This window comes from Oncorhynchus mykiss, chromosome 18, assembly GCF_057628025.1.
Source record: "Oncorhynchus mykiss isolate SJ-2025 chromosome 18, ASM5762802v1, whole genome shotgun sequence".
Classification (NCBI taxonomy): Eukaryota; Metazoa; Chordata; class Actinopteri; order Salmoniformes; family Salmonidae; genus Oncorhynchus; species Oncorhynchus mykiss.
Genome location: NC_143039.1, coordinates 56,723,398 through 56,738,953, shown reverse-complemented (window position 1 = coordinate 56,738,953; position 15,556 = coordinate 56,723,398). Strand labels below are relative to the sequence as shown.

The window sequence follows — 15,556 nt, the reverse complement described above, 5'->3', positions numbered from 1 at the left end:
CAGGGATCAGTCTTTACAAGGCATAGCTGATACAGTATGGGTCATGGTGTTAACAGTGTGTTTCTGTGTGTGAATACAGTGGGCCTTTGGGCTATGGCTGTGTGTTTGTTGTGTACACTGTTACCACATCCTCACACATAAATCAGGAAGATATCTTAACTTTTAATGTGGCCAGTCTTGTTCAGATAACCTTGTGGGGACACACAATTCAGTCCCATTCAAAATCCTATTTTCCCTAACCCCTAACCCTAACCCTTAACGTAATTGTAAACCTAACACTAATTCTAACCTTAACCCTAAACCCCCTAGAAATAGTATTTGACCTCTTGGGGAATAAAAATGGCCCCAGTTGGTCAAATCTTTGTTTGTTTACTATTTTTGTGGATACTTCAGGTCCCCACAATAATAGTTCAACACGTCCACGCACACACACATATACACACACACATATACACACACACACAAACAGAAAATACAAGAGAAAAAGAGGACAGAGAGAGAAACAGAGAATGAGAGAGAAAGAGGGGGAGTATATATTGTGAGGCATACGTAGGTTCCCAGTTTGTCTGTTCCTCTCACCAGATGAGTGAATTTGCATGGCTGAGTCAGCATGCCACTTGCACCACACAGAGAAACTGCTCAGGAAATTCCCCTCTTCCATTGGCTGGGGGTGACTCAGTGTTGCGCGGTCGGGAGGTGTGTAGTGCTCTACCTGCAGTCCATTGAGTGTACATTATGATTCTATGTGTGTGTCTCTTGGGAAGCCTGTCCCAGAGATTGGTAGTGCAGTGTGAATGGGAGGCAGGAATCTCATGGGTGCTCTTTCACAGCAAATTCATCAAGGACAGCAAATCATTGTGCTGTAGACGTTGATTCAGAAGGCCTGCTTTGACCATCCTAAGTCCTTCCTTGTTCACTACCATTGCCATTGATCCTCACTTTGTCCTGTTACCATAGATACAATAGCCTAGGCAACATTTTGATAAACGCTGAAATGTTTTGCATTTCAGTGATACGTCTGCAGCCATTGCTACTCAGTCAAACATTTCTTATGATCACAGCATCACTTAAATCTCTACAGATAAGCAACTATTGTCAATAGACTCCTCAGCCTCATTTACCTTGTTCACCTGTCCTTGTGAAATCCACCTCATTGTAGTTCAGTGGTTACCATGCCTGTAAAGAGACCATTGATATTAACTATTTGGTATAAGATGCAGTATGTTATCTGAACGAGTATCAAAATGACTGTTGGAAGAGCGGGGTCATGCTGACACTGTGATGCCACACACGGTTGTTTGTGACGCTTAAGTGACGTTCATGAGAAAGATGGTTGTGACTGCTGCCTGTAGACACACAAACACACACACACTGCTACGTTCCAATCTAATAAAAATGACACGGTGACCTTGGAGAAAAACAGTCAATGGTATTTTTAGACTGTTTTTCTTGTCACGGGCATCTTCTTTTCTTTTCCTCATGTTCTTCTACCTTTCTTTCTTGCTCCAGTCTAGCCCCACCGGGCCTGCCTGCCTGGTGCCTGCCTGCCTGGGGCCTGCCTGCCTGGGGCCTGCCTGCCTGGGGCCTGCCTGCCTGGGGCCTGCCTGCCTGCCTGGGGCCTGCCTGCCTGCCTGGGGCCTGCCTGCCTGGGGCCTGCCTGGAGCCTGCCTGCCTGCCTGGGGCCTGCCTGCCTGCCTGGAGCCTGCCTGCCTGGAGCCTGCCTGCCTGGGGCCTGCCTGCCTGGGGCCTGCCTGGAGCCTGCCTGCCTGGGGCCTGCCTGCCTGCCTGGGGCCTGCCTGCCTGCCTGGAGCCTGCCTGCCTGGGGCCTGCCTGCCGGGCCTGCCTGCCTGCCTGCCTGGGGCCTGCCTGCCTGCCTGGGGCTTGCCTGCCTGCCTGCCTGGGGCCTGCCTGCCTGCCTGGGGCCTGCCTGCCTGCCTGGAGCCTGCCTGCCTGGGGCCTGCCTGCCTGCGCTCGCACTTTGGTGTGTGCGTGTGTGTAAAACAAGGCTCTCTGGAAGACAATGAGGCCCTCTCACCAGGGAAGGACTGACTGCTAGTACATCACTCTGTCTCTACTCTGACTGAAACACTTCTTCATGCCAACTCGATAAAAAGGTTTTTGATCCCTACTCAAATCCTCAAAAGAGAGAGTTATTGGAGATGTCACGTAAGGATCTTCCAGTTTAGTTCCTAAATTGACTGACATGGATTGGAATTGACCCCTGGAAGTATTTGTTGGTTAAGGCTACCACCTTGCACACTCATGTCCTAAAATATATATTTTTGTCTTATTTACATCAGTGCTGTTGGCTGATGAGCAATGAAAAAAGGTCAAACAAGAATATATACAGGATAAAACAAGATATACAAAAAGGAATTATTTGTCTTATTTAGGTAGGCTATTGGCCAATACATCACTAATGTCTGGTGGCCACACCTATCATGTCTGGAGACCCCGCCTATCAGCATATCACTAATCAGACAGAGGCTAGTGTCACACAGTCAGCATGGCTGCCTCAACCCTGGAAAACACTGACTCAACAGTGAGTCAGTTACATATGTCTAATGAGTTATGTCAACCTGGAAGCTGTTTCATTTGGTATGGTTGAGTGGTGGGAAGGTGGTAGAATGAAAATGAAAGCGATAGTCAGCCACACGAAGTAGATCACTGTAGCGTTTGTATCAACTTCGTTCAATTCAGTAAGTGAACTGAATTTCCAATTCCGTATGTCCTCATTGAAAAGCAAACAGAGGTAGAAAGACAGATGAACAGGGACAGACAGACAGACAGACAGACAGACACAGACAGACACACAGACAGGCAGACAGACAGGCAGACAGACACAGACAGGCAGGCAGGCAGTCGGACAGACACAAACAGACAGACAGGCAGGGAGGCAGGCAGGCAGACAGACACTGATACAAAAAGAAAGAGTCAGACAGAAAGAAAAGAGAATATATAGGAAGGGGTGGCCTTTGTCAGAGAGCGAGAGTCCTCAAGGACACAGTATGCCGTCCATGGGAGTCAGGCTAAGGTATTGGAGGGGGAGAAACAGGTGAGGGGGGTGAGAAAGGGGAGGGGGGGGGGTTGACGCATTTAAGAGCCGTTGCAGGGTACTGGTGACGTCCAGACAACCATACAGAAATCACAGAGACTGGAGAGATGGCTTCGGTCCAAATACTGGTGGTGATTGGTGAACCGTGGTGATTCCTGGCTGAAGAAGGAAAGAGAGAGAGAGAGAGAGGGGGGGGGGGGGTTAGAGGATAGAGTAGGAGAGAGAAAATAGGAGAGATAGAGAGAGAGAGAAAAAGCAAGAGTGATAGGCGAGGATTAACATTGGACTTCTCTCAGTTTGGTAATACTTCAATGCTTCACAAGGAGTAGAGCGGGGTAACGGTGTTTCAGATGCACTAGCCATATTATGGGGAAGGTTGTGTGGCTTCAAGCTATTCAGAAGACAATCGTTAGAGTCGACACATGGGTGACAGAAGCACCAACACGTTGCTGTGCTAATAGTTACGTTTCCCTGATAAAAAGCCATTGTGAATTTAAAGGCCCTGGCTGTATATCCACGTTGACCTGAAGCCTCATTCTGAATGAGAGAACATCTAGGTTAACCTACAAAGAAACGTATGAGTAAACTATGTATGAGAATGAGCCTGTTATCAGTGCAGCCTGTCTGTGAGATCACCCCAGCCAACCAGCCAGTCTGCCAGTCAGTTACCTTTAGCAGGGCCTTATCTAATCAGTGAGCCAAATACAGAAGTGTGTGTGGTGACTCATCATGAGGAGAGAGCGACAGGGAGTGTCAACAGTCAACAGCTAGCAGCGTAGTTCACTTCACAGGAGAAACAAACATGGGAGGGAGTAGGGAGGGAGTGGCAAGGGAGGTGAGACAGGGGGGAGAGTCAATAACCAATAGTGTTGTTTGTTACAGAGGGAGAAACAGACAGACAGACGTGAGCGAAAGGAGGGAGTGTCATTTCTGAGACAGGGAGTGTCAAACAGCCAACAAGGTAATTTCAGAGAAAAGCCAAACATGAGCACATACAGATATCATCGCTGCAGTGAGTCCTCCTTCCTAGAATGACTACACTAGCCTGAGGGTAGTTTAAAGAGAGTTAGACTGTGGTGTATTACAGTAAAACTGTCAACATCTGTTCTAGTGACAATAGGAATGGTTACTCAGGAGGAGCTTATGAGGGGTGTGTTGGACAGACAGACAGACAGACAGACAGACAGACAGACAGACTGATATAAGGGCTTTCAAACTAGTTAAGTCAAGGCATTGTACATTTGAAACATTAAAACATAATAAATTAAGATCAGGGACAGAAAACAGGTAAAGAGACTAATTTCAACCCAGTCCTTAGTACAGCTACAGTACGACAGCCCACGGTTTGGAATAGCCTTCACTAGGAGTGGACTAGGCCCCCAGAGAGGTAGTTATACAATATGATTATAGGTCAAGGTGAACCTCAGTTATGACCAGATTAGCATATCGTCTGCCCCTGTCCTGCCTGTGGATTATCACCTTGGCTAGTCCTGTAGACATAGTCTCATCAGGCAACTCTATATGAGCCTCGACTTGTACTGTTTCTTTGTATTGGTGCTAGACATAAACTACAACTACCTGTCAAACCTGTTTATTATAACGCTGTCATCTAATGACAGTTTACAATCCATCCATATCCATTGAGACAGTTCTACAGTAGCGGTGCATGGGTACAATTACTGAAGCCAAGCCAAGTCAGTTAAAACTGTTGTGATAATTGCAATGCTTGCTCTATAACCATTCGTTCAAACGCCACCGGGATATTCAAGGCCATGACAATCACACCGTGGCGGAATAAATTAAACTACTCATACGTTTGTTTCATCCAAAATTGGATAGCAAAATCTGTTGGTGTTTGCTACTACTGGCCCGTCCGACGCCACCGCTACTGGTCCGTCCGAAGCCGCCGCAACTTTGGCAGCAGCAACTGACCCATCAGACGACGACGCGACTTCGGCAGCTGCATCAGGTCCTGGTCGACCCGCACTGCGTTACTGTGATCAGACCCGTGGGGGGGGTCTGTCTACCAAAATCCTTTATACTAATGTGTTTAGATGCTTTTTATAGTGGAAATCAAGTTTATAAATTGCCTGGCTGGGCTGATGAGACAGTGGATTGATGGAACAGAGTAAATAAGCATTTTAACGTCATCGATTTAGTCGGTAGTAACTTGTGGAATAGACACCATCTTGAATGTTGTTTTAACCAATCAGCATTCAGGATTAGACCCACCCATTGTATAATTAAGTGATCATGTCCGAAAAGCAGGTGTTTGGAGGATATATTGGCATGGGTGTTGTTAGGCCAAGCAAGTTAGTTACTAAGCAACTACTGATTTAGAACCACAGCGTTAATGTAAGTCAGAACAAAGACAACCGGAGCACTGCCTCCGCTATTCCAGCACCATTTCAACTTAAACATCATCAAATCAATAAGGCTGTATATGCTTAGTTTAATACACTGAAAACAAACTTCAAGATACCAAAAACGATTTAGTGAAATCAATTGCTAAATATCATGTGGCTGTCCATGGTACTGATTTCTGTCTGTGTGTGCACAAGTTGACTCCCCCTACTTGTAGACTAGTTGAACACCAATGCCATCCTCCTCTCTTTCATGTTGGCAAAACGGTCTATGTCTCTGTCATACAGTAAGTACCCTTTTAGTTTTTATTGTCATAGGCTACCTAGCTAAAATGCCTGCTAGCCTAACTTCCTGAGTGTACTAGGCTACATCTAGGCTACATATTGAACTTCAATCGTCTCAGGCCACTGGCAAAACATATTAATTTATGACTAGATCAGAATTACCATCATTATTATTAGTCTGTACAGAGAATTAACTCAAAACCAAAAGTCCAAATCCCCATCTCCATCATTGGCTAAGGAAATCGTCAATTTTGCAAGCTAGCTACTGCAGGACATCAACACACGCAGACCAGAAACAGACACATTTTTCTGACAATCATGATATTTTGCTTGGGATATGATTTGATTGGTGTGAAGCTAAATCCAAACTGGCCTCCATTGGGGGCATTTTGCTGCGCCAGGTCAACCAGCAGTTGAGCTCAGCTCAATGCTGATTGGCTAATTATTATTATTATTTTTTTATCAAGGGAGGGCAAATGCTACATTTTATTCCAAACAGCATCAAATACACGCGCTACAACATACCAAGACAGGGGGTCGTTGTTTCCCTCACGATTCTGCCACTTGAGAATTGACGTAAAATTATAAAAACACATATTTGGGGAAGCCCGGCTTCCCTTGGCATCCATGAATACACGCCACTGCAGCTGTAGAGCCCATACATGAACACTACTGAGATGTCTCACTGTACTGGAGCAGAAGTATTGTCAGACTCATTGTATAGTTGTCAGAAGTAGTTGAGGTTTCAATACAAAGTCACACATGAGGTATTCAAAGGATGCATGGGGTATTCAAAGGATGCATGAGGTATTCAAAGGATGCATGGGGTATTCAAAGGATGCATGAGGTATTCAAAGGATGCATGGGGTATTCAAAGGATGCATGAGGTATTCAAAGGATGCATGAGGTATTCAAAGGATGCATGGGGTATTCAAAAGATGCATGAGGTATTCAAAGGATGCATGGGGTATTCAAAGGATGCATGGGGTATTCAAAGGATGCATGAGGTATTCAAAGGATGCATGGGGTATTCAAAGGATGCATGAGGTATTCAAAGGATGCATGGGGTATTCAAAGGTTGCATGGGGTATTCAAAGGATGCATGAGGTATTCAAAGGATGCATGGGGTATTCAAAGGATGCATGAGGTATTCAAAGGATGCATGGGGTATTCAAAGGATGCATGGGGTATTCAAAGGATGCATGAGGTATTCAAAGGATGCATGGGGTATTCAAAGGTTGCATGGGGTATTCAAAGGATGCATGAGGTATTCAAAGGATGCATGGGGTATTCAAAGGATGCATGAGGTATTCAAAGGATGCATGGGGTATTCAAAGGTTGCATGAGGTATTCAAAGGATATCATAGAGCGGTGCAGATACAGAAACATGTTAGAAAACACTCCATACTCTGGCCAGTTCTTTAAATAAATATTTTATTGTTGTTGAAAATAAATACATTTTCTTAAAATAGAATCAATAACATTAAAAAAAAACCTTTGGGGGTTGGGAGGTGGGGGGTTAACCCCAAATGAAGTGGTGCAATTTGGAACAAGGATTTTACAATACAATCTCACAAATGTATCCACCATTTTAAGACTTCACTTCCCACAATGCATTCCGTTCTGCTGTACATTCTCAGCGGATGTGTGGAAAAGTGGTGACATCACATCTCTTTTCACAATGTTCACATGCAATCTACTAGGTCTTAAAGCTTCAGGCCTGTCCTGTACCCAAACCCTTGATATAATGAAACTGTTTGTTAGCCTGGGTAATCCAGACTGAATGCTGCACTTAATGGTTAGCCCAGCATTAAGTCTGGTTTTACCCTGCAACCTATTTATATCAACACTCCCAATTGTCAAAATGGATGATAAACCCTCATCTCTTGTCATTCAACACATCAACATCAGCCATCAGCCATTCAACAATTACATCTGACAATGTTTTTTGAAAAGTACCTTAATTATGTCAACTTTACCTACATTCTACAGTACAAAGACACCATACATTAGAAGTCTGAAATATTATTGATATAGCTGTAATCAAATGACTTTGAGAGGCTACACCCTCTCTAAGGCTTAAAAGACAAAGACAAATATTATTTTCAGATTGTAATAGATTATTTTTTCATACGGGGTTGTGAAACTGCCCTAAATAGCCTGGTCCCAGATCTAAGTCCAAGTTATACATAAATAGACTGGTAACAGATAACCCGACCACAAGAAATGACCCGATATGGTTGGGGTTTCGGCCTTTGCAAAGATGAGTGTACTTTCTGTTGTCCATTGTATGTTTGTGCTCAGAGCTCTGCAAAATGGCAGGTCTCCAGGGGCGAGACAGGGTTAAGAGTAGCCTGGAATCCAAACTGAATATTTGCACTTTGTGCAAATAGTGAAGTGAAGTACAGTGAAGTGAAGCTATAGTGAAATAGAGCGATATTCCCTTTAGATTCCAGGCTAGAAAAAGAGCCGAGACACCAGTGAGTGTAGCTCTGGTATTGGAACAGATTACCACAATGCATTACAGAGGGAAGCTTTCCCCTTCCCCCAATCCTCTCTTCAACCTCACTGCTCCTCCAACCTCTCTGTTCTGACATCTCCACAAATAGCTCAACAACAGAACAGGACAGGAAGTTCTCGTACTAGTCACTGGAGCAAAGCAGTAACCTTGCCAAAAACTCATTATGCACAGTGGGCAGGGGGGGGAAAACACTGCACCACCACAGAAATAGAACGTTTTCTAATTACCAAGGGTACTTCCAAAATGGCACCCTGTTCCCTATATAGTGCACACTACCTTTGAGTACCAAGTTTTCTAATTACCAAGTTATTGGGGCTGTGATGCTGGATGACCTCAATTAAGACAAGCGTGTGTGAACGAGTGATTTAAATCTAATCAGGAAAGAACCAGTTGAGTAAGCTAATCTATGGAAACAGCAACCAACCTGTGTGTGAGGGCGTGCATGTGTGAGGGCGTGTATGTGTGCATGTCTGTGTGTGTGTTGCTCTGCACTATTGGGTTTGGACCTTTGGTAATGAAATCAATTCCACAGGTAAAGAGAGGCAGCTTTAAACAATGATTAAACCAACCAAGTACTGCTGGAGTAGTGCCTAGCACTATGCTGTGTCCACAGAATGGACTAATGAACGCTGTTCACAGTTCAAGGCAGTTGAAGCAGCCTCCACTGTCCTAGCCTACATACCCAGTCAGCACATTGGCCAAGGTTAGGTTAGAGGACCAAACCCAGTCACTACCCTCAAGAATTACCTGGCAGGCTTACACACTCAGGATGTTCACAGAAGGGCAAATCCTAACTCCTACTAAAGTCAAATGTTCACTTGGTCACCCATTGATATCAATGCATGACTAAGTTTGGTGGAAGTTAGGATTCACCCCAGATAGAGCACTAGGTTACTGTACTTCTCACAATCCAACACTTTGTGTTTACGTCTTTTAACTGCCAGTGCTGTTCAAAGTCTAAAGTGAGTTCTATGACTCAGAATGACCTGCGACTGAGAGAGGTTCTGGTTTTCCCCCTGCCTTACCTTCTGTGCCACACTCACAGATACTGTATGTAGAGTAAATACCCGGCTGTTATGTTTTGTGTGTTGTTCCTTAAATACTATTCAGTGTATTCCCTTGCCGCAACGACCACCAGTAGAAGTAGAGTGTAAAGTAGTCATTGAGACTCTACTGAACGAGAGCATCTAACTGTTTGAAGGTAGAAGCTGGCCCTCAGTGTTCAGAGGAATATTTTAAGACATGCAGGGTCTGTTCTCTGTTCTCTTGCTAGAGAGATGCTACTCTGTATGTGCAGCACTACTTCGTCAGTGATTTGATCAGATTTAATTCGGCAGTAGGAAATAGAGAAACTGCGGACATGTAAGATTCAAGGAAACAAGTTTTAATGATAATTATAATGTTGTTCTGATTATGTGATCAGATTATGTCAGGGAGAGGAACCAGATTGCCAGGGTAACACAGTTAATTCCTAACCAATCAGAGACTAATAAACCCCCACCACCCAAGAAAATCTAACCCCATTGGCCCATTCTCTCTCTCAGGCTCTTACTAAAGGAAATGGTAAGGTAACGAGGAAGGAATCCTCCAAGCCTGTTTTGAAGAACCAGCCTTCAACATACACACAATAAAGTTAGGCATATTTTTGAACAACTCTTTCCCCCCCAACAGCCTAATTCATAATCAGACGACCAACTCAATTTGTCAAATGTCCGCTAGCTACTTGGTTGGGTAAATTCATAAATAAATACATTTCTAAAAGCCATAGATCAAATCTAGTAGTCTCAGGTGAAGCTAGTCTTTGTATTGTCTCAGCTTGTCTGTCTCGTCTTCCTGTCCTGCTGAATGAGTCTACATTCATCCCTCAGGCCTCAGCACACATATTGACACTAGGGCATGGGTGGCAGCCCAGAGGCAGGACGGAAGGCAGTACAGAATCGACAGAGGCCACTGCGCCAGAGAGAGCGCCACCCTGTGGCCGGGCTGACTGAGCTCAGCTCTCACCGACACTGATGCTGGCCAGCCTGATGCAGAGGAAGCTTTCCTTTCCTCTCCTCTCTTTCTGTCCTTACAATTCATCTTAAACCAACAGGTAGGCCTACTATTCACAGGTAGGTCAGTGTGTTCTGTAGATCTACTATACATGGTCACAGATAGATAGCCTAAACTCACACAGAGAGAACTGAAACAATAGTCTGCGTGTCTCCTCTTGTGTGTGCTACTGTGGCTAGTCTAGTCTGTGGTTCAGTCTTTCTCTGGGCGCCGGCCTGTTTTTACAGCGTCTTTCTTCGTCTGACTGTTGTGTATCTCTCAGCAGCTCACGGTGCTCGGCTGCTGTTTCATATTAACAAAGTCAGGGATGAAGTCAAACTCGTTCTGACACAGGAACAGTTCTGGAAGCTCCTGAACCCGGTCCAGACCCAGCTCCAACACCAGCGCTGTCAGAACCTCCTCATCTATCAGGTCTATGTCCATATTCTGTCCCAGCACCATACCTGGCCCACCCTGACCCATGTGCTGCATGCTGGCCAGCTGGCCTGGCCCTACTCTGTACTGGGCCCCGTTGGCCAGGTGATGGCCCTGGACCGGCCCCAGTGGATGTCCGTGGTACTGGGTGTTGAGTTTCTGGAGGTGCATGGAGGCCATGAGCTGCTGGGAGGTGAGCCCACTGGGGTGGTACTGTTGCTGGGGGTGCTGGGGTTGAGACTGAGGGTGCTGCTGCTGCATGTGGTGGTGCTGCTGTTGTTGTTGATGTGGCTGTTGTTGTTGATGCTGTTGGTTATACATCATCTGGTTCATCTGGTGATGGTGTCCTCCCATCTGTGCTCCATTGACCTGGCCATTCACCTGACCGCTCATCCCAGCCGGCCCCACCATCCCCAGACCGGGCCGCTGCCTCATGGCGGCCTCCATGGAGGTCTGCGGCACCCGGCCGTAGTGCATGACCTGGCCGTTGGGAAGGGTGCGGAGGCCGGGTTGCGGCACGGCGTGCTGTGGAGGGCCACCCATTCCCCCCATCCTGTAGCCATGGAGGGCCGTCGCAGGGCCGTGGGACATGGGCATCATCATGTGGTCTGCCATGGTTTCTCTATCACCCTGCAGGAGGAAGGACAATGTTTATGTTAGTTATGATGATGACTCTGTATAAGAACATTTACAAGGAAACCTTTACTGTCACCCTGCGGAGGAGGAGGAGCAATGTTGTTGTTAGCGGTGCTTCAGTCCAGAGCCTTTTAGTTGCGAAAGAATCAGGCGTGCTAGTAGTCGAATAGATGAATAAGAGGATCGATTGTCGTTTTTCAAAGAGAGGTTTGGGAAGCACTGATAAACATACAGCGGTTAAGAGCACTGGGGCAGTAACTGAAAGGTCGATGGTTCGAATCCCTGAGCCAACAAGGTGGAAAAATCTTCCGTTCTTCCCATGAACAAAGCAGTTAACCCCCAACAACAACTGCTCCTGGGGCACCGATGACCTCAATTAAGGCAACCCTGGATCTTTCTGATTCAGAGGGGTTGGGTTAAATGTGGAAGACATATTTCGGTTGAATGCATTCAGTTGTACAACTGACTAGGTGTCTGCCTAGTTCATCAGATCAATCTGAGAGACACAGCTCCCGGAGAACATAAAATTCCCAGCACTACCCCATGCCATGACTTTTAACAGTGAGTGATTCCATAGAGATAAGACAGTGTACTATGAGTGATTCAAACAGTGTTGAGTCAGTAATCTATTCAGATGACGTTTGGGGGCCATTTACACTTTCGATTGTTTAACCATCATTTCGACCACAGCAACATTACGCATAGCCTACTGCCTGTATCCGCTGCCAGTATGTAGCCTATTACACGATCGGAAATACCAGTCATACTTTTGTCGTTGAACGGACGCAGAAGAGCGCATGTCGAATTTTAATCGGTAGATACATAGTAATAAATAAGGTACTACATGCACAATGATAGCGAGAGCATCCGCGCGAAAGGAAACCAACGTTTACAAACATTTCGTTAGGCACAAGCAGTGATAAATGGACAAGATGGTCATTACGATCTGTGCTTATAGGAAAAATACAATGGAAATCAAAATTAAAGACAACACCCTACGATTTATTAATTCAAAACGGAATCTGTATTTGAGCCATCTCTGTAACACCAGAGTTAAAATGGCACAACAACGCATAATTTCCCCACCCACAATTACGCAAGGTAAAACAATTAATGACATTCTTAATAACGTACATGTCTCTATCACCGCATAAACACAATATGATGGATACCATAGGAGTGTGGCTCTGTCTTTTCACTGTCTGCTTGAAAACAAAGCATGTCGTGTTTCTTTCTTCTCTTTCCCCCAGAAATGAACTCCAGTGCCCCTGGCGCTCAGGTTTCCGTTCAAACCTCTTTGTGCTTTATCTATACAAATAAAAAAAAACTACGATCCGATGCAATATTGTTTCTAAACCCACAATCATTTAGAGAGAATGGTCAACAGGGTATGTATGGTCAACAGCGGAACAAAATCCATTCAATTGTGTTTGGGCTATGCAAGCGTGAACGTTTAGGCATCTTAACATTCATTCCGTCTATGTCACATTTTGCAAAAGGCTAAAAGGGGAGCAACAAAGAATGATCAATATATTTTTTTGTAGGTGAATTATTACACACTATATCTAAATTTTTACGCTTCAATATACCCGTGTATTCTAGGTATTTGCATAGGGGCCATATTTCATTGAACAGTAAATACTTTTGATACCACATTACAACAAAAATAATAATCCGGTTTAAATAAACTCGGTCTGGCAATATATACAGTTCAATCGTTTAGTAATTTATCATAAAGATTCACTATGCACTATAGCCGGCATATGAACAATCGGTAATGTAAGAAACCGTAAATAAGACGAACAATGGTTCTCCTACCTTCCCCTCAGTAATAGGACAGTCTCTCTCTCTGCAACGAATGCCCCCCTCACAAGACAACACTTACCAGCTAAATGGCCCTGCTCTGAAGTTCTCTCGTTCTCTTTCTGCTATTGGATCTCCGTCTTTACTTCCAAAGGCGATGCGCCAAATACATGTATTTCATCGAATTAAAACGATCGGTGCTCTCTAGTGCACTGTGAGGCGAGCGAGAATCCGTCACCAGAGTTACTTTTCTGGGTCAGCTCCGGGATTATATATATGTATAAACCAACCAGCGGAGAAGGAAAGAGGGAGAGGTGGAGCTACTGTCGTCTCTGTATCCTTTGTTCCGATTGGCTCGGTTTGTGACCCTAGTACAGACTTAGCGCACGTTGGACAATTCATTAACTGCTCCTGACATGTTCTTAAATGTTGGCGTTAGGTAGCCTACGACTCCTTTGTATAACACGCATTTGATGTGGCCTCACACATTTTGTAGCCTCCTAGGGGACAATTATTGTGGCTAGTAAAGGATATGGTGTCAACAGAGAGCAGAGAGTACGTTGTACAAACCCCCCAATAGGCTACTACATTGTTATGACACTGGTATGTATGTCAACAATAATCATTATCATATGCATAATACTTTCATCAACAAATAGCCTATATACTAGACATGTATTTCATGTTTTACAACATTCTCTATGTTACAAATTAGAGTCCGGTTTCATTGAGGCCTACAGTATGTTTTCGAAATACAATATGAATGACAAATTACTGATTAATTTCACTATTTTTTTTTTTTTTTTTTTGATTTTTATTCATTTCAGATTACAGTCACAGAATCAATCAGAGCTGGCTATTAGAGACAGACAACGGTAGGCTCTGGTGCGTGCTATGCAAATGTGTTGTTGCAGAGAGACAGGGCCTGGTGATACATATGCATGTGAACAGCAACCCCCCCAGAGAGAGAGAGCCTGCTGGCATGAAACTGGTGCTAATGACATGACACCTCATTCAGCTCAGCACACCATGGTTGAACAGAAACAAAAACCATAGAAGAAGATGGTTGAACGGAAACCATAGAAGTAGAGAGTGACTGTCTAATTTACAGGCACAATGGCTGGGTGCTCATTCTCTCCTCTCGGTCTCCTTCACCCTCTCTCTCTCTCTCTCCCTCTGTTCACAGAGCGATTGATGCTCGTACTCCCCTCATCATAACTTACTTCTCTTATATCACAGTGGAGAGTCCAAAGAGTCAAGACCTCTCTGCAGAGACATGGCATCCATTGATGTTGAAACACACGCACGCACACACACACACACACACACACACACACACACACACACACACACACACACACACACACACACATACACCCTTTTGTGCTGAAGAATGTGTCCTATTCTTGGGCCCCAGAGTCGGCCAGACTCCCAGCCTCTCTGTCTATTCAGCAGCTAGGCCATTGTGCGCTGTTCTGTTCCGGGGTTGAGGAGACGACACTGAGGAGGATGGTCTACTCTGATCTGTCTGTTTGGGTGCAACATAACTAGCTCAGTAGATTTAAAGGGAGTGCCCTCTTCTAAACTGACATTGTCATTATTTACAATGCAAATGAATGCCCCACCCCATCCCCCGACTCAGTCAGACACCCTGCTGTCTATGGCCGGATCTGCAAGGTCTTGCACTGACATAGGGCCTGTTACGCTATCAGCCTACTAACATAGCTGCACTTGATATGCTGAATCAAATCCAAATGTATGTGTTACGTAGCATGTGAAAAATAACATTTGATTTGATTTGCTAAGCTATGTCCAAATACGGCGTTGGAGGCAGGTTTTTTAAATGAAACCTTTTTTGTTTTTGATCGTGCATTGACCCCAGTGTTGTAATGGCTTAAGTTCAATGGGAGTTTTATAATAGGACCTACAAATTGGGGGCCTTTGGCCTGAGTTTAGTGTCTTTTCACAGGTGTTGAGGGGAGAAACATTTGTCCTCCAGTTCCCTGTTGATTGGCTGAATGGTGTCAAGTCAAGTGTGGATCAGCATGTACTGCTCGAACCTGCCTGCATGGCGTAATAACCTGGTAAATTTAGACTCTTATTCATTTGGCCTTGTCTTGTCTTCTGAGGATTCTAGTGGATCCAATCAGAGCAAAGAGACTCAAATATCAAGAAGCTCAAAATCTTATATTCAGACAATGCACGTTATTTTAGGTTTATAATATAGACTTGTGAAAATTGTGAAAGTCTCTCTCATGTCTATTTCGAATACATCAGATTGTAACATATTTTCTATATACTTATAAAATTAAGCATTCTCGCAATGCCTATAGGTGAATTGCATCTAAGAAGTGACCATTTAAGAAATTACCCATAAATGTGTTTCTTATCTGAGATGGAGTTAATGATAGATAATCTACATGCAAA

General features: G+C 44.6%; 1 protein-coding gene across 1 annotated transcript; it reads right to left on the bottom strand.

The window, feature by feature from the left end:
- Positions 1–7,120: 7,120 nt before the first annotated feature.
- Positions 7,121–13,654, bottom strand: LOC110496412 (cbp/p300-interacting transactivator 3). Its single transcript, XM_021572294.3, has 2 exons — positions 13,212–13,654; positions 7,121–11,320 (listed from the first exon to the last, which is right to left on the bottom strand). Exon 2 carries the CDS (start codon positions 11,303–11,305, stop codon positions 10,535–10,537), a length of 771 nt encoding a protein of 256 aa, XP_021427969.2. The 5' UTR covers positions 11,306–11,320; positions 13,212–13,654; the 3' UTR covers positions 7,121–10,534.
- Positions 13,655–15,556: the final 1,902 nt, after the last annotated feature.